The sequence below is a fragment of the Canis lupus genome, chromosome 16, assembly GCF_011100685.1.
Source record: "Canis lupus familiaris isolate Mischka breed German Shepherd chromosome 16, alternate assembly UU_Cfam_GSD_1.0, whole genome shotgun sequence".
Taxonomy (NCBI): domain Eukaryota; kingdom Metazoa; phylum Chordata; class Mammalia; order Carnivora; family Canidae; genus Canis; species Canis lupus.
Window position 1 is genome coordinate 34,937,518 of NC_049237.1, and position 25,099 is coordinate 34,962,616.

General features: G+C 39.1%; 1 protein-coding gene across 1 annotated transcript; it reads right to left on the minus strand.

Annotated features, from left to right (window-relative positions):
• Nucleotides 1-773: 773 nt before the first annotated feature.
• On the minus strand, nt 774-24,836 carry DCTN6 (dynactin subunit 6). Its single transcript, XM_038560206.1, has 7 exons — nt 24,740-24,836; nt 16,832-16,896; nt 8,166-8,271; nt 6,714-6,802; nt 5,571-5,618; nt 3,531-3,673; nt 774-1,262 (listed from the first exon to the last, which is right to left on the minus strand). Exons 1-7 carry the CDS (start codon nt 24,760-24,762, stop codon nt 1,164-1,166), a joined length of 573 nt encoding a protein of 190 aa, XP_038416134.1. The 5' UTR covers nt 24,763-24,836; the 3' UTR covers nt 774-1,163.
• Nucleotides 24,837-25,099: the final 263 nt, after the last annotated feature.

Consider the following 25,099-nt stretch of genomic DNA (forward strand, 5'->3'; position numbering starts at 1 on the left):
TAAACAAATAGCGGTTATCAAAATAGGGCATTTATGTGATACTAGCCCTTTTTCAACCCACTATATGTAGCAGTACAGTTTTCTAACTTGAGTCATGAGTGTACTTACCAAAACTGAATCATTCAACTTTGGAACAAAGGCTAGTTTGTACCTGTCAGTTTTATAACTTCAAAAATTATTTTTACCATCTAATTAAATATTTAATTTCAAGAGAAAATATTTTAGAATTTAATGTCTTAGTATTAATCAATAGCTGATTTAGTTGAAAAGTATATTCTATCAAATGTATATGCACTTGAATTATTAAAACTTAGAATTACAATAAAATCCTCAATATGTTGCTATTATATAATTAGATACATTATAACATCATTAGTAATGTGCCAAAATAATTTCAGAAATTTATAAATATATCAAAATCTCTTTTAGTTTCATTGTCCTCAGAAACCCAGGACCATTCAATGGTTATTTACGTGTCATTTTCATCAGCGATCATTCTTACTGATTTTGTATGCTACTGAATACATCTTTCCCTAATTATTTGTTTTACTAAAATGAAAATGATTTTTTTTCTTGGAAACAAAATGAAGTTAATTCAACAGCTGCTGCTACTTCACCTGAAATTTTAAATAGCTCCAAAGCCACAAAAGGAAAAGGTAAATACATTAGCACGTGCTAGAGCACGTGCTAGAATCTTTAACCTAGCTAGTATGCAATAAAAATTAAAAAATCTACTTTGGGAAAGTTAACACAAGTGGAAAAATTGATTAAAGTATGTTCATTAAGGGTCCTGTCATTAGCACTTTTATTTAGTACAATATATGCTAGAATATAAATACATAACAATATGCCCTTTCTTATCACGGAGTCTTTTATACAACTAAAATTCATTTTATATGACAACATTTTATATGACAAAAGAAAAATAAATCAAACCTGGAAATTCTCAGAAAAGGAGCAAGGATATAGGAAAATAATGCATTTTATATAAATTATAGAGGACAGTTACAAAGAAAATCCATTACCTTCCTCTCTGACTCAATTTTACAAAATAAAATCAACACATATTATTCTGTGAATTGCTAAGAGTACGTGAACAACTGTGGCCCTTTCAAAAGACAGTAGTCAAAGACAAACTGTTATCTTGATGTCATATATTGTTCTTAGTTCTTAACTGGAGTTGAGCTTCCTTTCATAGTCTTCTTTAGGTGGTGGTAGTTTGGCAAGATTTTCATCAGGAAATCCAGCTGTAGTGTCTGGGGCTAAAATGATAAGATAATTAAGGACTGATAAGCAGAAAGCAAAGTTAAGAGTACCAGGCAGAAATAATTACCACCAGGCCAGGGAAGTATACGTGATTTTCCCTGGCTTATTTTCACTTAAGTGTTTAGGTTTTTAAATTTTTTTTTTTTAATTTACAATGAATATATATTCAGTTTGGTAATAAGAAAAAGTCAAATGATTTTACATATAAAAATAGACATGATTCAGTTTTCAACCCTGCTTCTGAAGACTTTATCATGGCCTCCAAAAAGTTAAACGTTTCTAATCACAATACCTGGAGCACAGCACAGTGAATGTAGTACAGTTCTAATCAGAATACACGGAGTACACTGCTTTCCACAGGACCTACACAGCACATAGCTATATTCCTCACCTGCTCTTCACCCTTCATGTATCAGCTCTGCCCAAACTTCCCTCGTGAAGCTCAGGAGGGGTACTTGTGACAAGCAAGGAGTTTTGGCCCTTCGTATCATGATTCAATAAGCCTGGGGAATCCTTCATTTAAAAAGGACCTCTATGTGATCACTGTGATCAGTAAAATGTGGAAAACAGTATGTACTAAACTTCAGATATTCTTACTCACTTAATTCTAATCTCCTTTAACCCAATTCATTTCATTTCTCCCTCTTCAATCATTTTTGCTATTATGCAGAAAGAAAGAAAAGAAAAGCTGGATTTGTCCTTATTGCCTTTTTAGTCTATAGAAGTAATACTCATTTATAATTGTAATAAAAGCCAAACATCAGAGAAACAATAATCCAAAGAAAACTGGAGTTTTAATTTCTGATAAAATATGGCTAAGAATGAACTGCAAAGTGATCAATGGCTTGAAAAATATTTTCTTTTGGGAGAGGGGAGAGAAGCTGGGTAACTAAAACACTATACTGTGTGCCAAGCAATGAGGCTCAAAACCTTAATCAGTATGTCTTCTGTCCAAAGAAAGCCTCAATTGCCCTATCTTATTTACCTCCTTCATAAAACTCTAAATACATATTCTTCATTATTGTTGGTTCTTAGGAGGAGAAGATAATTTCTCATAAGACAGGAAAATATCCAAGCATATTTGCATATTCACAAACTGTGTTTATTTTCAAGTCATCTATGTTGGTAAACTAATAGATGAATCCAAGTTGACTTTCCAATATAAATTTGGCACAGTCATTCCTTACCCTGGAAGGGTAATTGATATTTTAAGACTGAATCAACATTTTATAAAGTTTGGTGACACAGCTTCAGTAAAAACATGTAAGACCAGGAATAACATCTCTGGATTTTCTTTTCTTACCATCAACTTGTCATTGTCACCTTTGTTTACATTTTTGATAATAACTGAAAGACTGAATAATTTCATTGCAAATAAATTCTAGCGTTAGTAATGTTTCTGTAATGTTTTACTTTAATCATTTACTTTTCCTTTTTTAAAGATTTTATTTATTTATTCACAAGAGAGACAGAGAGAGAGACACACAGACACAGGGAGAAACAGGCTCCATGCAGATAGCCCGTCACGGGACTCGATCCCAGGTCTCCAGGATCACACCCTAGGCTGAAAGTAGCACTCAACAGCTGAGCCACCTGGGCTGCCCAATCATTTACTTTTTAAATAGCAGACTTGCGGCCCCAATAGAAAAATAATGTGATATTTTGGAGAAAATCTATAGCCCTAGAAAGAACTTTTTTTTAAACTACAATTAATATACAATGTTTTATTGGTTTCAATTAGAACATACTGACTCAACAATTTGATAAGTTACTCAGTGCTCACCATGATAAATGTAGTTGCCATCAGCAACCATACAACATTATTACAATATTACTGACTACCTACCCTGTGCTGTACTCTTCATTTCTGATTTATTTATTTGTTTTTTGATTTATTTATTTTTAATAACTGGAAGCTTGTACCTCTTAATCCTCTTTATCTATTTCACCCATCCCCCACCACCTCTTCTGTGGCAACCACCAGTTTGTTCTCTGTATTAAAACCTTTGTTTCTTAAAAAAAAATTTTTTTTATTTATTTGAGAGAAAGAGAGCAGAGCAAGAGAGAGAGCATAGGGGAGTGGCAGAGGGAGAGGAAGAAGCAGGCTCCTCACTGAGCAGGGAGCCCAACGTGGAGCTCGATCCCAGCACCCTGGGATCATGACCTGAGCCAAAGGCAGACGCTTAAGTGATTGAGCCACCTAGGTGCCCCAGAAAGAACTTTTTTAAAAGACAGGTTCTAAAAAAAAAGACACGTTCTAATACCTGTGGTCGCTCAGTCTGTACCCGACGAAGGCAGTCTGCACCGTAAATCACTGTATTCTCAGGGATGACCTCAAACGTATTCAGGCTGCAGCAAGCCCCAATGATGCAACCACTGGTCAGTATTACATTTCTGCCCACATATGCTGCAGAAAAAAAAGAAAGAACTGAAAGTTAAGACAAATGATTAGAATGTTAACTTTTTTCCTAAAATGATCTGAGTATAAAAATGCAAACTAGTCTTAAAAAAATTAAAGGAGGGCAGCCTGGGTGGCTCAGTGGTTTAGCACCGCCCTCAGCCCAGGGTGTGATCCTGGAGACCCGGGATCGAGTCCCACGTCGGGCTCCCTGTATGGAGCTTGCTTCTCCCTCTGCCTGTGTCTCTGCCTCTCTCTCTCTCTCTGTGTCTCTCATGAATAAATAAGTAAAATCTTTAAAAAGAATTAAAGGAAATATTTCAGTTCAGTGTAAAGCATAGAGGTAGACGCCAGACTAGTGTTAGATGAATTAAAAACAGAGCTTTGCTGACTGGCTGTGTCACCTTGGGCAAGTCACTGTAAATTCTCTGAGTGAGTTTATCTGTAGGACGGAAAGACCAATCTACTTACAGTTTGTTGTAAGGAATAAATGAGGTAAGTGCTAAGTACAGGTTTGACACATAGTAAGTATATAATTAGAAAATAACAGTAATAATTGGTAATCCAAATTAAAATAAAAACCATTAAATAAATTAACAAGAAACATTTTAGGGGTGCATGGATAGCTCAGTCAGTTAAGCATCTGCCTTCAGCTCAGGTCATAATCCCAGGGTCCTGGAATCCGGTCTTATATTGGGCTCCCTGCTCAGCAGGGAGGCTACTTCTCCCTCTCCCACTCCCCTGGCTTGTGCTCTTTCTCTCTGTCCAATACACAAAATCTTTAAAAAAACCAACAAACCAACCATTGTCTTTCAAGTCAATCAGGACCATCAAAGATAAGTCATTATTCTAAAGATGTCTAATCGTTCAGGTTTTCTGGACTGTAGTGCGACGGACACACTCTTGGAGCTGCTTTCTAGTAGTGGAGGTGACTTTATATGACCTCCAGCCTAGCTCCATTTATGATAAGTAGCTTCCATTTGTTCCTGACTGGCTATGGTAAAGTAGTCCTGATATTAAAGAAAACCAACTTCAGGACACCTGGGTGGCTCAGCGGTTGAGCATCTGTCTTTGGCTCAGGGCATGATCCCGGGGTTCTGGGATCAAGTCCTGAATCGGGCTCCCTACAAGGAGCCTGCTTCTCCCTCTGCCTATGTCTCTGCCTCTCTCTCTGTCTCTCATGAATACATAAATAAAATCTTTAAAATAAATAAATAAAGCAAACTGCTACAAAAAAAAAAGATTTTCTTTAATTCTGCAATTATATTAATCAATTATCACCTTAACATTTTAATTTAATTCAATTCTGATTTAAATGTACACAGCTGAATGTTTTTTAAGAAAGGAAGGAGGGAGGGGAAAGAGAGAATCTTAAGCAGGCTCCACGCTGGACATGGGGCTCAGTTTCACAACCCTGAGATCATGACCTGAACCCAAATCAAGAGTTGGACACTTAACCAACTAAGCTACCCAGTCAGATCCACTGCTGAATTTTTAATTCAATGTATTAAATACATTATTAAGTTCCTTATAGCAAAGAATTAGTCTCATAACTATTTTAGTCCACTTTCAACCATACTTTCCTTCTACTTTGCCATAGTTTGTCCTTAGGTTATTTTCTAGGACACAATAAAGAGAAAGGAGGTAATCACATTCTTTTTTCTTAATATTTTATTTATTTATTTGAGAGAGAACGAGAGAGAGCAAGACAATGAGAGAGAGCATGAGTGGGGATGGGGGGTTGGGGAGGCAAAGGGAGAAGCAGACTCCCCACTGAGCAGGGAGCCCCATCCAGGGCTTGATCCCAGGACTCTGGATCATGCTGAAGGCAGACACTTAACCAACTAAGCCACCCAGGCACCCCATGGTAATCACTTTTCACAATACAATTCCAACTATAGCTTACCTTTTGATTCAATAACATTATTATCTCCCATTTTCATGGCTTGGGAATCTGTAAGCCAGAGTTAAGTAAACACTGTAAATATGTTCATCTTATTTTTTCCCTCTACTAATTCACTATATCCTTACCAGGCACTGGGGCAGAGGACAAAGGCATGGAAAGGGCCATGCAGACCCAGTCTGGCCAGAACTTTTTGCTCAGGGTAGCCTGAAAGTAAAGTTTTAATTGTTAAATACAAGTATCTCTAAGTATATATAAATGCCTTCTATGTTTTTTAAAGAAATGAGCATCTTTTACCCCAATTCTATGAGTAACATATTTTTACTCATAGACTGTTTTAAGAAAATTAAAATTATCACCAAATCACTTAAAGATAACACTGTTAACAGTGTGATATATCTTTATATTATACATATAATTCCCATTATATAACTGGGAATCAAACTGTATAAATTTCTACAGCTCACTTTATTTGGTTTAATTAAATCCACAAGCAAGCATTATCCCATAGCATTAAAATCTTCAAAAACGTAATTTAAAATGACTGCTTTATGGCCCTAATAGTCCATTCTGTGTACTTACAGCTTAATTTATTTCAATATTTTGTTATTGTACAAAAGCTGTTACTTACAGCTTAATTTATTTCAATATTTTGTTATTGTTAAACATTTAGATTTTTTTCCATCGAGTTTTCCTATAATAAAATAATGTCTAGTGACACCATGAGAAGATTTTTCTATCTTTTTAAAGCAAAAGAACTGGTAGCACTCTGGGGGGGGAACAAACAAACAATGGAATATTTCCATCCCCATCGACCAATTTCTTTGCATCAGGCAACTCAGACAACACACTGTTAACCTAAGCTATACAGGAATCAAATGGACAGAGCTGAGGTTCTTTAACCAGGATAGAAGCCAGGATTCCTGTTTCTATATCTACTGCCACTCAATCATTGCTATCTGTCAATAAGTTGTAGCAACAGGAGCAAGATGCTACCTAAAGATACGTATGTGTGTACATGCACGAATGCATACTTATAATCTATCTGATATACTGATAGATAAAATATGACAATTTCTATGGAATGGATTTGGATACTAAAGACAGCTGTGAAGAAGAGGTTACTTAAGTTATTGTAAAGGATACAACAGCCAACTTCAAACACATTATTGGTGCCAATGATCATAGGTTTTGGTTCTGGATCCTCAGCATCAGGGGTGATATTATCAGGGTGACTATAAAAAGAAGAGACAAATCATTGAAGTCAATAATGCAATAAACACTTCTCTTGTTTTAGAATTTGGGTTCATTCTTTCAGTTTACCTCCATCAAGCTTAAAATGTGTAACTACATAAGTAATTTCTTAGTCCAAGTGAATTGTTTATCCTTTATGCTGAAGAATTGATTTTGAGTTGAAAAAGAACTACTGAAATGTAAAGAAGCCATAGGCAGATACCTAAAGAATCAAAGACGAACTTTCCTTTGCTTGTTTTTAAAGCTCAAAGTCCAGAGGGCCTTTTCCAGGACAAGGTAAACATGTTGCCAGCTATCATTTTTAGTTTCTTAAATTGTAATCAAAATCATGCGCAGCTTGAAAAATTTCCATTCTTAATAATCATTTGAGATTGTGAAAAGCAAACAGATATTCACATAAAATAATTATTTTATGCTGTTAGGTAGTTTGAAATACTTGGAACATAAAATGTTTGCGGTCTAAGAGGAAGCCATTTTTTAAATGGAGCTTTATCTCTGACAGTTGAGTTACTACAGAATATGGCTGTTGTCAACTGACTTACACTAAAGGTGCCAAAATGAATTTTAAAAAGAAACTGCTTAATATAGTAAGAAACTCCCAAATTCTAAGTAAGCATTAAGACAAATCAATCTCTTTATCACAGTTAAATATTTTCCCAAGGTCTTTCTTACAAATTCCATACATTGTTGCTATAAATTAGGTATAAGCTTGAATTTCCTGCCAAAATTTTATCTAGAAAGCTTTACAAATGCTTAAGAAAACTTCACAGGTATTAGAGTCTCGTTCACTAAAATCATGTACATGTTTAACATTTTATTATTTTTTTAATCTTTAAAGTTAAAAATTGCCTCTAGAACCCCCAAATTTTCAAACAGAACTCTGGGTGTTACCCCCACAAGGCATATGAAAAAGTACATCAGAGTTAATTAAGTCCATGTGTCTGGGTATAAGAAATAACATTTCAGCCAGAACTGAGAAATCCAATCAAGACACTCTCTTCAGGGTGGTCAGCACAGTACTTGGTCGCTGGAGTCAGGAAACGTTTGCTTCAGGCACAGAAGAGGTAGTGACATGTAAGGGGGAGGTTATCAGACCAAGAGGGGGAGACTCTAGTCAGCTACCAATGAGTTCTCTCACCTCAGACAAATCTCTTCACCACCCATTTGGCCTCTGGTTTCCTCATTTATGAATTACCTGTGTTGAAAAGATCCTTAATGTTTCTCTAGTTTTAATATAGTAGACTTGCCAGATGTCTGCTGTAAACATTCCTATAGATAGCTGAAATTAATTTAAAAAAAAATCTGTGGTACTTTGTTCAGAGTGTCTGTAAGGGTCTTACTCACGCATTTATGATAAGTGCCTGTTCTTCTATGAGGTTACCCTCACCGATCACTATCGGCCCGGCTTCTGCAATAATTCGTGCTTTAGGGTGTATTACCGTCCTAGGTCCTGTTAAAAAGATGATGAAACGAAATTACCGGGAGGCTATGTTTCCAATGCTTCCAATTGGAGGGGAGAAGGTGACGGGGGGCGGGGGGGGGGGGGATGCCGAGGCTATTGGGAGGAACATTTCCTAAAGTATGTGCCAGGCACCACACTAGGCACTTTGCAAACGTTATCTCTTCAGCTATTATCAATAGTAGTTGGTGCCAAATCTCAAGCCAAGGTGAGTGGAGACAGCACAGGCCTTGGAGCCGACAGCCCTGGCTTACTGGCTATTTGGAAGCCTTTGCTATCTCGGCAGTGAAATGGGGGTGTGAGGATACCAGTCTCCCTGAGTCGTTATAAGGATTAGATGAGATAATGTTCGTGGACAGGGTATTTTGCCACATTTTTGGCAATAAAAATCAGTTCCTTTCCTTGTTTTGCTTTTCCTATAAAAGTGAGGCTCTCTGCTTACAACGCTGGTGCTTTCTCATGCTAGTGGGCCACGGAGCGCTGTCTTACGCTGCTGCACTAGAATTAGACTTTTTATTAAGTGACTGAGAGGAAACACAGGTGGAAGGGGGGGACAGGAAACATGGAAACCTTACCTTTGTTACTTTGTCACCATCCCTACAGCAAGCCCCACCCCTGGAAGGAGGCAGAGCTTCTGCTGTGTCTGGTGGAAGACATGATTTTAACCAGGTAAAGGTTGGAAAAGGTTACAAGGAGGCAGTGCAAGGAGTCAAATGTGATTACTGGAGTCCTAAGACTCTGAAATAGGCTAGCTGAGGCAACGTGTTCTTCCTCAAATTGAAGGGGGCAGGAAGGGGTCTTAGTCTCAGCACATCCACTTCGAGATCACAGCAGAGGAGAGGCACTGACTGCTTTAACAGGGATAGGATTCTGGAGTGCTAACACATTCCCTCCCCTGGTTCTTCATTTCCTAAGGGCCCAGTGCTTACGTGATAATGAAACCACTTGTGAGAAAATATACCCTCACTTTCACCACTCCCTGAAGCCCCAGCCCCAACCACCCCAAGGCCAAGGCTATTTTTATTGGTAAACAAGCAGACATGAGGTAACTGACTGAAAGGAAGAGAGCAGTGTGGACAGAAGGTAGAGAGGCAGTCAGGAAGATGACACTGTCCATGTAACCCAATATTCGACTGTGTAAATTAATTTATCAAATAATCATTATCTGCTTTTGACAGCAAGATGCAGGGCTATATACATTACAGGAAAGCAAAATGGAATACCTGTTACTTTTGCCCTTTTGAGCTTGCATATCTTCATTTTGTTTTTTTTATTTGAAAACTGGAAATATTTAACCTACTCACACAGATGTATTAAAATAAATAAGGAGGTGTTCTGGGGCCTAGAGAATTGTTAAGGAACCTCTGTGCAGCTTTGTTTTTCCCCTAACAATGAAGAGCTGAGGACTGATAAGGAGGGTGGGGCCCAAGACAGGATGCACAGTCAAAGGACCGCACAGTCTGATAAGAAATAACATGAGAGTGGCTTTGTTATTTCTGTCACCTCTGGCTCCCCAAATCCTCAGCTGCGAAAGTAAAATTTCTCTGGCAGCTTCTCCTATTCAGGATGGAAGATGGGATCTCCCGGATCTCTGGGAAGGTTCTCAGGTGGCCCATGATTGGGAATAGGTGTGCCTTTTCTTCTTTGTTAAAAAATACATTTATAAAAGTAATATGTGCCCATTATAAAAATTCAAACAAAGCAAAAAGCGGAAGGGCCTTTCTTTTTGCTAATCCTATTCCCTAGAGGTAACTATTCTTAAAAAGTTTGGGGTATATTATTCCAGGCTTAAGTTCTACTGTATACTTAAGACCTGTAAAAAAAAAAAAAAAAAAGGGACACCTGGGTGGCTCAGCGGTTGGGCATCAGCCCAGGGCGTGATCCTGGAGACCCGGAATCGAGTCCCACGTCAGGCTCCCTGCATGGAGCCTGCTTCTCTCTGTGCCTGTGTCTCTGCCTCTCTCTCTCTCTGTTTCTCATGAATAAATGAATAAAATATTAAAAAAAAAAGACCTGTAAACATCACTATACATAAAATACATTTCATCATAAAGTTAAAAAATAAAATAATTTGAAGGTGGAAAATATGAACTATAAGCACATAGTTTTTTTAAAAAAATCAAGGAATAGGGGATCCCTGGGTGGTGCAGCGGTTTAGCGCCTGCCTTTGGCCCAGGGCGGGATCCTGGAGACCCAGGATCGAATCCCACATCGGGCTCGCGGTGCATGGAGCCTGCTTCTCCCTCTGCCTGTGTCTCTGCCTCTCTCTCTCTCTCTCTGTGTGACTATCATAAATAAATAAAAAATTAAAAAAAAAAATCTGGTCAGTTTCAGGACCCAATGTAGCTACATTAAAAAAAAAAAAAAAAATCAAGGAATAGTACTTAGTATTTTGCAATTTACTTTTATTCACCTGAAAAGTCATGGTCATTTTTCCATATAAGTACATTTAGCTAGCTGTTCTTTTCAATGGCTGAACAGGACTTCATATCATATCAACACACCATAATTTACTCAGCCAAGCCCTTAATGATGGGCATTTAGATGTTACCATGTTTGGGGGAGAGGTGCTAAATAATATTGAAACAAACACTGGATTCCTTTGAAATGAGAAATTTTTTTACAGGTCTTCCAGCTGTGTGAACCAATTTAAACCCACAGTTTGCACAATACCAGATTTGCATTTTACTTTAAAATGTTCTATGATAAAAGACACAAATCATTCAATGTTAGGTTCTTTATAATTAAAGCCCCTGCCAGCACCCCACCCCTTATCTAGAAAGTCCAGACTCTGGCCTCTACCACTTAAAAGCTATATGCTTAATCTCTCAAATACTTGTTCTTTCACCTACAAAAAAGATTTGATTTAGAACAACCTACTTCATTGTGTTGAAGTAAGGATTATACAAAATAATGTCTGAAAGGGAGATCACAGGGTCTGGCCCATAGTTGTTACAAATGGGAGGTTTGTCACTATCTGACATCAGAAGCTATTTGTATAACTATCATAATAAGCAAAACAACTCCTTCTGGTCTGAGAAACAGAAAAAAAGAGTATACTTTACTCCTCTACTCAGGTTTCTAGGGTGGTAACTCCTTTCAACCAGCAGGGGGAAATGTACTTATGACTGTAAAATAGTAAAATAAATTAATAGAGATGCCTGGGTGGCTCAGCAGTTAAGCATCTGCCTTTGGCTCAGGGCATGATCCCAGAGTCCCTGCATGCAGCCTGCTTCTCCCTCTGCCTGTATCTCTGCCTCTCTCATGAATAAATAAATTAAATCTTAAAAAAAAAAAAGAAATTAATAAAAGTATTTTCCATACTCGTATTAAAATCTTAGACGAGGAAGAGATTAGTATGCTGTGATAGAAAGCAGATCCTTTGCCACTACTAGATAAGAAGCTAGAGGCACTAGATATTCTGCTGGTCCTCAAACTGTAGCTTTTGACAAGCAGACTTGCAAGAAGCTACCTGAGAATGGACTAGTATTGACAAGGTCATCACTAAATTTCTTTAAAAGTTCATCTGAAGGAAAAAAAAAAAAAAAGTTCCTCTGAAGGGATGCCCGGGTGGCTCAGCGGTTGAGCATCTGCCTTCTGGTCAGGGCGTGATCCTGGAGTCCCCAGATCAAGTCCGGCATTAGGCTCCCTCCGCCTGTGTGTGACTCTGCCTGTGTCTTTCATGAATAAATAAATAGGACAGTCCGGCTGGTCAGCGGAATAGCTCCACCTTCGTCCCAGGGCCTGATCCTAGAGACCTGGGATATCAAGTCCCATGTCAGGCTCCCTGAATGGAACCTGCTGCTCCCTCTGCCTGTGTCTCTGCCGTGCGCTCTCTCTCTCGCTCTCTCTCTGTCTCTTATTAATAAATAAATAAAATCTTTAAGTAAATAAAGTTTCTATGAAGTTCCTTTAAGTAAATAAATAAATAAAAGTTTCTATGAAGTTCCTTTAAAAATAATTGATATTTTCATTTTTCCCTTTCAGAAATGATATAATAAATGTGAATTATACAAACACAAATTTAAAAAAAATTAACCCAAACCCCACGTCTTATACAATTTTTAAACATAATGTCTGAGCTATTTTAACCAGGCACTGCACTTTAGTACTGTTATTATCATTTTTATCATTATTCAGTTAGCTAGAGAATGACTGGAAAACTGGTTATAAATCTGAGGGCCCTGAGTTACAAAGCAAGATCACCAGCTTACAGGAGACCTGTTCTTAGGACACCACCGCCACCTGGTGGCAGCACTGCCAAACTACAAGTCCCAGTGTTTCGGGGCTGAAGTAATTTAAAAGGTGAGTATCAACTTTGAATTGTGAAGGAACGACAAAAATCATGGGTGATGATAAACTGAACAGTCCCATAAACCTCTTGTAGGTCTTGGGGCAGAGACGAGAGGAGTCAGTATACATGTATTTCAGCATGTGACCGCTAAGATTTTGGTTTGGAGAGCTTGTTAAGGGGATGTGCTGATGCAGGTGTGTGGTCCGCACAGTGGGCTTCACCTCTGCATGGTTTTGTGCAGGAGGCTGGCACCAGAGAGCCCAGGAATTCAAGTGCTATTCCAAGTCCTGGGCAGCAGCAGCAGCAGCAGCAGCAGACTATAGTGTGGGCACAGATTGTTCCACACTCTTCTACATGCAAGAAGCACTTTTACCTAGAATGGGTCTGATTTCAAACCAAGTTTAAGGGTCTTGAGGTTAAAATGCTTTAAAAATAAAAATCTGTCACCATGGAAAGATTTTTTTTTAAAGGTTGTTGTGAATTTCTTTGGAGCTATCGCTGGCAGGGTAGTTTGTATATTTTCTTACCAAATGTGCTGAAACCCTATTTGGCTTATCTCCTTGTTTGGATAAATGTGTCTAGAGTTGGAGTTGCCTTACCGGCTGATGGATTATTTTTTTAAATGGTTGGCTGGGCTTGATGTAACATAGCCAAAAAGGCATTCCTTGCATCAAATTTCCCTTCCCCTCATTTGGTAAAGGACATTTTTCCTGTCTATCTTTGCCACAGAAAGCAATCTTTGTGCACATTTTCCTATGTCAATAAATAGTTCAAAAAGACACAAGCTTTTTCTCTTGAAAATTAAAACAATTCTTTTGACCTATAAACTGAAGTACCTGTAAGAACTGCTTTACATGTGATGAATTTCAAGTCAAAGCCACTGTTCTGCCTTATTGAAAAAGATTTCCATGGTAAACGGAAGCTTTTGATCTGCATTAAAAACTCTGATGGGGCAGCCAGGGTGGCTCAGCGGTTTAGCGCATGCCTTCAGCCCAGGGCCTGATCCTGGAGACCCAGGATCAAGTCCCACATCAGGCTACCTGCATGGAGCCTGCTTCTCCCTCTGCCTGTGTCTCTGCCTCTGTCTCTCAAGAATAAATAAAATCTTTAAAAAATTTTTTGAAATTAAAAGCTCTGATGGACAGAAAGAATAAGTGGGACGAAGGGCATCCATTTCAAAGTTTTACCACTGTGTGGGGCTTGGCCTTCCTAGTACAATGGCCTAAGGAAGCCCTGTCCTAAGACCAGGAGGCTATCACCCCATAATAGGACTACAGAATAACTTTCTGAAATGTTTCAAAGCACAATTTAAGGAAATAATGCATGGCCCAAGAAGCAAGGCAGCCTAATTAAAAGCAGGCTTGATACTATGAAACCTTGTTTATTCCACACTGTAATTAACAAGAGAGCTGTTATTTTTCCCAAGGTCGGTTTCCTAGCAGCCTCTAATGAAAGGGGTCAGGCTCCAGCAGAGCCTCAAGTCATAGGGTTTCTGCTTAAGGACAATACTTCAAAGCTTCAGACTCTTCTCTTTGATAAACCAAATACCTGATTTTCAAGGGGAATACAAGATCAGGTTTAAAGTTCTATTACACCACTGAAACATAGAGAAGGAAAAAATTACTTTCCTTCTGAATATTTCAGAATGGAATAATTTGTTAAGAGTATAACCAACGAGGGGATGGAAAATTATGCATAACATCCTGAAAAATCCATCAATTCAACTACAGTTAAGTTTACTGCTACGTGACCCAGTTAAAAAATTATGACTTCTTATGCTATAATCTTTCATTGAAAAAATCTATGTTGAACTGTCATTTTACATTTTAACCATAGAATTGTGTACTATCAGCGAGGGGAAAAACCTATATGGAAAGTTCTATTTAAACACTGTTTCCTTATAAAAGCTCAACATTTAGGGAAGGTCAGTTGATAATCAGGATAAAGAAAGGAGAGGAGCACAAAGTAGTGGAAGGCAGCAGGAAAACAATAAAGTGAGTGCTGACTCCTGATACCCTCATGCCCCAATCCTGTGCAGTGGCCAGCGGCCCACCTTTCTTTTTCATGATAAAGCCTTTACTGCTATTCTATAAAAGCTTCTACAAATAACAGGAGTTTTTTTTTCCAAATCTGAAATACACATACACACAAACATGTATATACACCTTTGTGTACATTTATGCTAGCAGAGATATCTATACTCCCTATGTATCTATTATATAGTAGGTAGAATACAGTTTAAAACAGGGAAGAAGGGATCCCTGGGTGGCGTAGCGGTTTAGCGCTGCCTTTGGCCCAGGGCGCGATCCTGGAGACCCGGGATTGGGTCCCATGTCGGGCTCCCGGTGCATGGAGCCTGCTTCTCCCTCTGCCTGTGTCTCTGCCTCTCTCTCTCTCTCTCTCTCTCTGTGACTTACATAAAAACAAAAACAAAAACAAAAACAAAACAAAACAGGGAAGAAGTACAAATGAAAGGGAAAATCTGTGTAATTAGCTATACTATTTTAGTCTTACTTTCCTTCTAGTTATAGAATACCTTTGAGTTAATGAGAGGGTTATTCCTTCAATCATGATGAAACCATAAAAATATTAGATTAAGAATAATGTAGAACAGCACTCTGATAAACATGTGGCCATCATGATTTCTTCTCATAAAAAGTTTGCAAGTGGTTTAGGAACTAATAGCACAGACTGAACAGAAATTGAGTCATCTTCTACACTTTGAAATTCTGTCTAAAATTAAGTATAAATCCAACCTGGCAAATTCGTAATAATGTTCCATAAGACAGGTACAATTTTCACTTGTTTTCTAAGACATGATGCCTAACTGGCTAAAGGCTTGGACTTAATAAAATTCACAATTTTTTTTCCTATTAAAGATACTGTTAGTATAATGGAACAGGACATATTTTCTCTCTGAAAGTGTACTTAATTCACCAAAAGCTCTACCCTGGTAACATGCAGCTGCTAGTAAGGATAGACTCACATTAGTAAAGCTACAAGGGCACAATATGCAATGAAAACATACATAAAAGAAAGAACAAGTGGCTAAAATGTAAGTTTGGGAAAACTGAATCATGTCCATATAAGCAAGGTGCCACAGGTTCAATGGTTCATTTGATTTCAATGTTGGATCTCACCTCTAACTAGGCTACACTCTGTTAAGATTTAACAGTGCAATTAGCTGGTGTTAGGATTTGGTCAATGACTTTCGTAAATATTCTCTCATTGAAATCTTCAAAAACCCCTTCAGAACCCTACTGGCTGGGGGGAGCAATGCGCCCAGTTCAGACTATGACCTCCCAGCCTTCCCTGAAGCTAGATGTGCCTAAGTCCAAGGCGTCAGACATACAAAGAGAGACTGTGTGGAGCTTTCAGGAAGACTATTTAAAGGAAGCTGACTCAACAGGGAGGTACACCCTTTTGTCTCCACTCTTCCCCTTTCTTATCCAAGATCACTCTTGGCACTTTAGCTATCGCATCCTGGCCTACAAGGCTGGAGCTCCTGGACAATCAACTGACCAGCCCTGAATTGCCTACCTCGATCCTTATTTATATAAGAAAATAAACTTTTGCATGTTTAAGCCAATACTATATGCAGCTGCACCTAATTCTAATACATACAATTACACACAGATGGGGAAAATGAAAGTTGGTGAGGTTAAGTAGTACAGCTGAGGCAAATCAGCAAGTAAAGAGCAAGGATGCTAATCCAGGTCTGTCAGACTCCATGGTCCACATTCCTAGTAACTACCAAGTAGTATATGAACTCCATGAAGGCAGTACCTTTGTCTGCTGTGTCCACTGCTATGTTCCTAGTGTTAGCACAGTGCCTGTCACATAGTAGGTACACAATTGATGTTTCTCAAGTAAATGAATGGCTTTATTGTCTCATTAGCTTATCAGGAGTTTATTTTTTATTTTTATTTTTTTCAGATAGGAGTTTAAATATAGAGTGCATCAGGGTGCCTGGCTGGCTCAGTTGGTGGAGCATGTGACTCTCGATCTCAGGGTTTTGAGTTTGAGCCCCACATTGGGTGTAGTAGATTGCTTAAAAATAAAATCTTAGAAATGTATCCATCACACTTAATTCTTTGAGAAATATTAAACACTTACAGGAGAAATACATTATTTTGTCAATAAAATTAGGACACTAGTGAAACAGACAAATATGTAATACCTAACAATTGTAAAGCATCACAATAAATTAAATTACATCAATTTTTGAGAAACAACACTAATAAACTATTTTCTTACCTATGGTTACATCACCTCGAATTTCACTTTCTACACACACAACTGCTCCAGGAGCAATCTTCACACTGTAGAAAGAAAAAGATAACTTTACCACAGGTTAAGTCTTTAAAACATTGTTATAGAAGCTATCTTGACACTACAATAAGAAAAAAGGTTTAAAAATGGGTTAAAAAAAAAAACCTAAGAGAGGGACACCTGGGTGGCTCAGTGGTTGAGTGTCTGCCTTTAGCTCAGGGCATGGTCCTGGGGTCCTGGGATGGAGTCACACATAGGGCTCCCCATGGGGAGCCTGCTTCTCCCTCTGCTTATATCTTTGCCTCTCTGTTTCTCACAAGTTAAAAAAAAAAAAAAAAAAAAAAAAAAAAACCTAAGAGAATAGGGTATTTAATATACTATAAAATTCTCAGGAGGCATACTATCCATCAGGCTAAAATCAATAATGATACCTTTTAAAAATGCTTGAAGGAGTGCCTAGGTAGCTTAGTTTAAGTGACCGACTCTTAATATATGCTCAGGTCATGATCTCGGGGTCATGGGATTAAGCCCCTAGTCAGCCTCTGTGCTCAGCAGGGAGTTGGCTTGAAATTCTGTCTCTCCCTCTGCCCTTGCCCTCTCCCATGTATACTCTTTCTAAAATAAATAAATAAATCTTTTCAAAAATAATAAAATAAAAATAAAATGCTTGAGAAAAGAGGATTTGGATTCTTTTAACATCAGTATTGTTTCCAAATAGGAAAAAGCTCAGTACAATCTAACAATCCATCAGTAAGGGACTGGTTAATAACCTATGGCACACCACAGTCTAATACACAGTCATAAAAAAGAAAGAATAATCCTTCATGTAAAGTAATACACATTCATAAAAAAGAAAGAATAACCTTTTATGTAAAGATTTGGAATGATTTCCAAGCTATATTAAGTCAAAAAAAGTCAAAGCCAGAAAATAGTTTTATAATACACCGTTATTTTTGTAAAAAGGAAGAAAAAGAATGTACATTCAAAATATTTAACAATCAGCAAGGTTATATTAATACAGAAATCAACATAGAAATTCATAATTTATAAAGATTTCTACTTATTCTCTATGTATTATAAAACTGCTTATCAACGGATATAAATTGGGAGTGCAAACTGTCCCCAAATTACTTACTTCCAAATAATGTATTGATGCTTTTTGACATTGTGACATCCTGTTTGACACAGCTGAATCTAGCTAAATGCTGCCTCAGCTGAGCCATGAGCTGACATGAAGAACTGTGCCAAACAAATTCCCCATTAAATTGATAATCATTTGGTAAGTTCTTCTCATTAAGTATTTTTCTTAGTAGTAATGATATTATTCATGGTGTTAAATACGCACCCAGCTCTATAAAATAACAGCAATATAATTTTAGATATTTTGACTTTTAATACTATTTGGATTTTTCAAAATATTGATTTCTAGTTATTCACCACAAATATACAGAAATACAGTAAGTCTGGGGGCACCTGAATGGCTCAGTTGGTTAAGCATGGGACTCTTGATTTCAGCTCAGGTCTTGATCTCAGGGCTGTGAGTTCAAGTCCCACACTGGGCTCCATGCTTAGAGCCTACTTAGAAAAAAAATGAAAGAAAAATGTTATACAATAATTTTTGTATACTGACCTTGTTTCCTAAAGCCTTGTTTTAGTTCAGTTCAAGAAGATTCTCTGGGATTTCTAACATAAACTATTTTGTTATCTGTGAATAGGGGCAGTTTTATTTCTTCTTTTCCAATCTGTATGCATATTATTTCTATTTCTTGCCTTACTGCCCTGGCTAAGACTCCCAGTATGATGTTTAACATACTTAACCTGTTCTAGCTCCATAAGATCAACAAAACTTATCAAACTATCTAAGCCATAAATGCATTTTAAATAAAGTATTAAAATCTGGTATGTAGAACAGTTGAAACTTTCCTGACCAAAATGTTAACGCTTTGGTTTATAAATTTTCTGAAAACTTGCCTTATTTTAGCATATGTTTTTCAACCAGTAAGAACCAGAAATATACAGTGTAATGGTTCACTCATACTAATATTATTTTTTAAGTTCTACAAATATTCATGTATGAAAAATACTAATTTTTAACTTATAGTAAATAGTATAAAAATGTTAATAGTACGTTCTATTTGTTTTTCACGTCTTTTTTGGACATTTCTTTGATAAAAATAATTGTTATTGCCAGGTTTTTTTTCCCCCCCTAAATTTTTATTGTAGACAGGTTCACGTTTTTAAATTTGTCTTCCTAAATGAATGCAAATTTTCATTATATGTAACATGAACTTTAGTAAATAGGTAAATTGGACATGCTATTTTGGTAAATAGGACATGCTTGCCATTCTTACAAAGTATTTAAGCACTAGATATTTGTATTTGCTTGACTATTTCCAAACTCTCCCTGGAGGAATACATAAGGTACTAGTAATATTCATTATTCAATATTCATAGAGAGGAGCTGTATAGCAGGGACATAATGATAGGGAGAAAACTTTTTTCATTACCTGCCCATTTTTTAACTGTTTGCATTCTGAATCTCACAAATGCACTGCCTATTCAATATATAAATAAATAAACAAGACAAAAAAGAGTGTGATAACATTTTCTTAACACCAAGGGCCAAGGAGGTCCTGGATGCATTTCCAATAATCAAGGTGAAATTTTATTCCTATCTCTTTAAAAAAATCTACCTCAAATCAGACTCCCTATATGCCCTCTCCTACTTTATTTATTTTACCTAAAAATACTCTCTTGCAACTCTTAAGTATCATTCAGTGAATTTTAGACTTCTTAGTTCCCCATTAAGACCAGTTTTTTTTAAAAGATTTATTTAATTATTTGGGGTGGGGGCACGAGTGGGAGGGGTGGAGGGAGAGAGAGAATCTCAAAAGCAGATTCTGCATTTGAGTCCTTGACCCTGATGCAGGGCTTGATCTCACAACCCTGTGAGCACAACCTGATCCAAAATAAAGAGCTGGATGCTTAACCCACTGCAACACACAGGTCCCCCAAGACTAGTTTTTTTGTTCTAAATTTAAAACATTGTTCCCATGGCTTCAGCAACAATCCTTTTTAATAAAGGATAAAATCATTATTCACTAGTATCACTTCTCATTACTTCCAGTCTTTAAATAAATATCTATCATAAATATAACTCTATTATGCCATATTCACAATGGGATTAGTTATAGTATTTCTAGACTACTGTCTACAACTGTTCTGTGTCATTTTATATCCAGGATGCTTGATACTCTACTAGCAGAAACAGGACACATGTCAATGTAAGTAAGAAATAAAAGATTATGTTATGAAATAAATATGAATACTTGGGATATTCAATATAACCATATTTAGATCCATTTTTTACATTAGTTTGTTCAGGGTAATGAAGTGTTTTTGGTTTTCTATTTATGCTGGCTATCAAATGATGATGTACCTATAATTTAAGTGAGACACCTGGGACACTTTTGTTGACGGTATCAGGGCATTTATTGGAGAATACTGTACCAATATGAACCAGGAATCATCAACACAATCACAAGGTTTGACCTAGAAATCTATTTCTGGGGTTCCAGCATCAAAAATTCAATAGGAAGAAAATATATGCACAAACTGGCAATGTTTTTAGAATAATGAAACCGTAAAAGGGGAAGGCTAATAAAATAAAATGTAATCATCAATTTACTGGAATACTATATAATTCCTTAACTATAAAAAAAAAGATAAAACTATCTTTTTATCGAATAAGTTTGCTCCTCTCTGAGGCACTGCACTCAAGAAATCAGGCCCAGAGATAGGTAATGATGAAAGGCAGAGCAAGAGTAAGCCCACCAGCTTCCCTTCCCGTTTGCCTTGCTGACCCTCATACAGAATTTTAGGCAACAAGGGGAATAGATGGGGATTCTTTTCCAGAGAAACTATCAGACAACATTTCTTCAATGAAAAGTTCAACTTCCTGCCTGACTTCACCCTAAAGCATATCAGAAGTAAGCCTAATGCACATACCTGGAGCTTCCAGTTGCTTAGTTCTCATTCTTAATAATGGACAGACAGCCAAAGATTATCAGATATACCAGGAAAGCCTCCAAGTAAAAAAGGAAAAAAGCAAGAAGAGGAAAGAAATAGTCTGAGGAAACACAGACAATTCAGATAGTAAAAGAAAACTTAAAAAAAAAAAAAAAAACCACCTTATAATTCAGAGAAATAAGAGATACTGCTGCATAAAACCAGATAGAAGTCTATGAAAAAGGAAGTCTAAGAAAGAGCTTCTAGAGATTAAAAACATGACCAAAATTTGAAATCGTAGGAGTGAGGTTAAAAAAAGAGCTCTTTCAGAAAATAGAACAAAGTGAAAAAAAAAAAAAAAGAAAAAAGTGTACAGAAAAAAATGAGAAAATTAGAGAAGCAATATATGAGGCATAAAATCCAAATAAAATAATTTTTTTTAAATTTTTATTCATTTATGATAGTCACAGAGAGAGAAAGAGAGGCAGAGACACAGGCAGAGGGAGAAGCAGGCTCCACGCACCGGGAGCCCGACGTGGGAATCGATCCTGGGTCTCCAGGATCGCGCCCTAGGCCAAAGGCAGGGGCCAAACCGCTGCACCACCCAGGGATCCCAATAAATTTTAAGGGGTGCCTGGGTGGCACAGTCAGTTGAGCATCCAACTCTTGGTTTTAGCTCAGGTGATGCTCTCATGGGATAGGATAGGGCCCCACATTGTGTTGCACTGGACTCCTTGCTCATCAAGGAATCTACTTCTCTCTCTCTCCCTCTGCTCCTTCCCCTGCTCTTGCTTTTTCGCTCAAAAAAATAATTTTTTTTAAATCTCAAAAGGAGAAAAGAATTTGCAGAAAAAACTGTTAAAGAACAATACAAGAAAATTTCCCACAAATAAAGGATATTAAATCTCAATTCTAAAAGGATGTGAATGCAAAGGACCCACGCCAAATAACACCATCTTGAAATTTCTGAATGCTATGGAAAAGATCCTTACAGTTTTTAGAACAAAAGAACAAAAACAAGAAATAAAAAAAATCTCACAGAGGAGTTAAAATAATCAGAACAGCATAGCGTCCTGAATACCAATACTGGAGGCTAGAAGACCAGAAAACAATCCCTATAGAATTCTAAGCAAAAACTATGTTCAAACTAGAGCTATCTATCCAGCCAGAAATATAGCTCTCAGAGTCAGGGTACAAACTCTTTAATATGTCTCTCCATCATTCACATTCTAGAATCCCCCTAAATACTCCCTTATAGAAGTGCAAAGTAACACCGAATTTATTATTCTTAAATCACATCAATTTGGGGCACCTGGGTGGCTCAGTGGTTGGGTGTCTGCCTTTGGCTCAGGTCATGATCCCTGATCCCGGGGTCCTGGGAAGAGTCCTGAGTCAGGTTCCCCACAGGGAGTCTGCTTCTCCCTCTGCCTCTGTGTCTCTCGTGAATAAATAAATAAAATCATTAAAAAAAAAAAAAAGAAAATCACACTATTGTAGCTACTAATAGGGAAAACTGAAAAAAGGAGACATACACAATTTTTTCTTCTACAAATTTCAGTGAACAAACCTTCCTACAAAGTATTTTTAAAGTTCTAAGTAAAAAGATGGCTTTTTACCCAGCCGGGTGGCTCAGCCAGTTAAGCAGCTGGGCTCCCAGCTCAACAGGGAGTCTGCTTCTCCTTGCCCCTCCCCCTGCTCATTTTCTCTCTCAAATAAGTAAATAAAATCTTTTTTAAAAAGTATATATACATGGGGGATCCCTGGATGGCTCAGCGGTTTAGCGCCTGCCTTTGGCCCAGGGCGCGATCCTGCAGTCCCGGGATCAAGTCCCACGTCAGGCTCATGGCGCCTGCTTCTCCCTCCTCCTGTGTCTCTGCCTCTCTCTCTATCATAAATAAATAAACCTTTAAAAAAAAAAAAGTATATATACATATATCAAACAAAAACTAGTAATCTGAGTCTTTCTTGAAGAAATATTTATGGCATTAGACACAGCTACACCTGTTTCCATCATTTTGACATACACTGACTTTCTACAAGGTAGACAAATTAATGAAATTCTAGAAATGATGAATCTGAGTTATGTGTTCCACTCTGAAGTCACAGAAAAAAATATATATATAATCTTTCTACCAACTACATGAAAAACTTGAGAAAAGCAGAACATAGTCCAACCGTTTCATCTTACAGATGAGGCAACTGAAGCCCAGAGACTAGAAATTTCCTGAAGCAGTTCATCCCTGGGGCATCATTATCTTAACACCAAACAAGTCTTTTTCTGCTAGCTGAACGTTTCCTGGAAACATCCTGAGGTGTTGGGTAGTTTTCCTGTGAGAGCTGAATAAGGCTGTCCTTGAATACATCACCATCTGTAAATGCTAGTCCTCTGATGCTTTTCATTTAGAGTGAGTTTGTGTGTCAAAGCAATTTTATTAGGCCCTGGTCAGAGAAATTAGGCTTTATAAAATACCTCTTGTCTTAGACCTTATTTCCAGGTTTCCATTTCCATAGTCTCCCTCTATGATTTTTTTTAAAAGATTTTATTTATTCATGAGAGAGAGGCAGAGGCAGAGGGGAGAAGCAGGGTCCCGCAGAGAGCCTGGTGCAGGACTCGACCCCGGGACCCCGGGATCACGCCCTGAGCCAAAGGCAGACGCTCAACCGCTGAGCCACCCAGGCGTCCCCCCCTCCGTGATTATTTATGAAAAGAGCATTAGGGAACATTTAACTTGTCCTGGACAGACGAGGGGAGCAATCCCAGATGTCCCCCTGTCCAGTGTCATGCCTCAGGGAGATGACCTCTGGCAGCGTTTGTGTCCTCATCAACACACTTCTCCCTGAAGCAGAAAATAATTCACCACGAGACCAACCAAAACGAGGTCCAAACATCCCCGTGCGGACTCCATGCACCCCAGGGTGGTGAGGCTGGGGGCTGCACTGGGAGGAAAAGGCCATGAGACGAACAAGCCAACAATATCCTCTCCATTACTATACACGACTTCTTTTTCTAAAAACATTTTATTTATTCATGAGAGACACAGAAAGAGGCCGAGACACAGGCAGAGGGAGAAGCAGGCTCCCTGCAGGGAGCCGGATGGGGGACTCGATCCCGGGACCCCAGGATCCCGCCCCGGGCCGAAGGCAGGGGCTCAACCTGCACACGATTTTCATAGGAGATCTGGTCCTCTCTCGCTTGTGAAAAAAGATTACGGTTGCCTGCCTCCGTAGAGGAAAGCCCTCAATTTTAATTCCTTACGATAGAACCAAGAGCTGGGCGGTTTTCCAAGTTCAAAGAAGAGCCCGCAGAGGGTGCTCAACGCGGCCGCCTTCCGAAAGCGCGAGCGTCGGCATTTCTCTCCAACCCGGTTCCTTCCCACCACCGGTCCCCGGCGGCGTAGACGGCTGGGGGGGCCGCCGCCAATCCTCAGGGGCCACAAAGGCGCTAACCCAGGGCGAGCGGGCCGCGGGGGGGCGGGAGGGGCCTGGGGCGTGGCCAGCACTTCCCGGGCGGGGGGCAGCGGGCGGGACGGCCGGACCGCGCAGGGGTCACAGGGGCTGGGGGCGCGGGGGCCTCTGTGTCCCGGGGCAGTGGGCGGCCACACTGGAGACCCCGGAGACCCGGGAGACCCTTTCCGCGCAGGCGCGCTGCGGCGGGATCGAAGGCCAAAAGCCGTCCGGCCCCAATGCTGCATCCGCTCCCCATCCTCCCTGATGGCCACCTCGTCGTCTCCTCCCTCGGCGGCCGCCAGGTCTGGGCTGTGAGGAACCATCCAGGCCGAGCACCCCGGATGAGACAATCCCTACCACGGGCGACCAGGAGCAGATTTTCGACTCCTAGGGAGCAGAGAAATAGGCTGTTTGGCTTTTCTCAAACAGCGGACTCACCTCTTTTGGGCCTTCTCCGCCATGGTTTGGACCCGGTCTCCAGTTGGAGCGGAGATCGACACAACCGCCTGGCTCCAGCGATGATCTCTACAAGCGATTGGAGCGCCTGGCGGGGCCGGGGGCGGGGCCTGCGGGGCGGGGCCGGGGGCGGGGCCTGCGGGGCGGGGCCGGGGGCGGGGCCTGCTGCGGCGCCCTGCTGCGGGGAGGAGAGACCGCCGGTGCCGGCCTCCCCGCGTCCCCGTCCTGGGATTTTTTATTTTTTTAAATTTGTTTATGAGAGAGAGCGAGCAGCACAGACACAGGCAGAGGGAGAAGCAGGCTCCATGCAGGGAGCCCGACGCGGGACTCGATCCCGGGTCC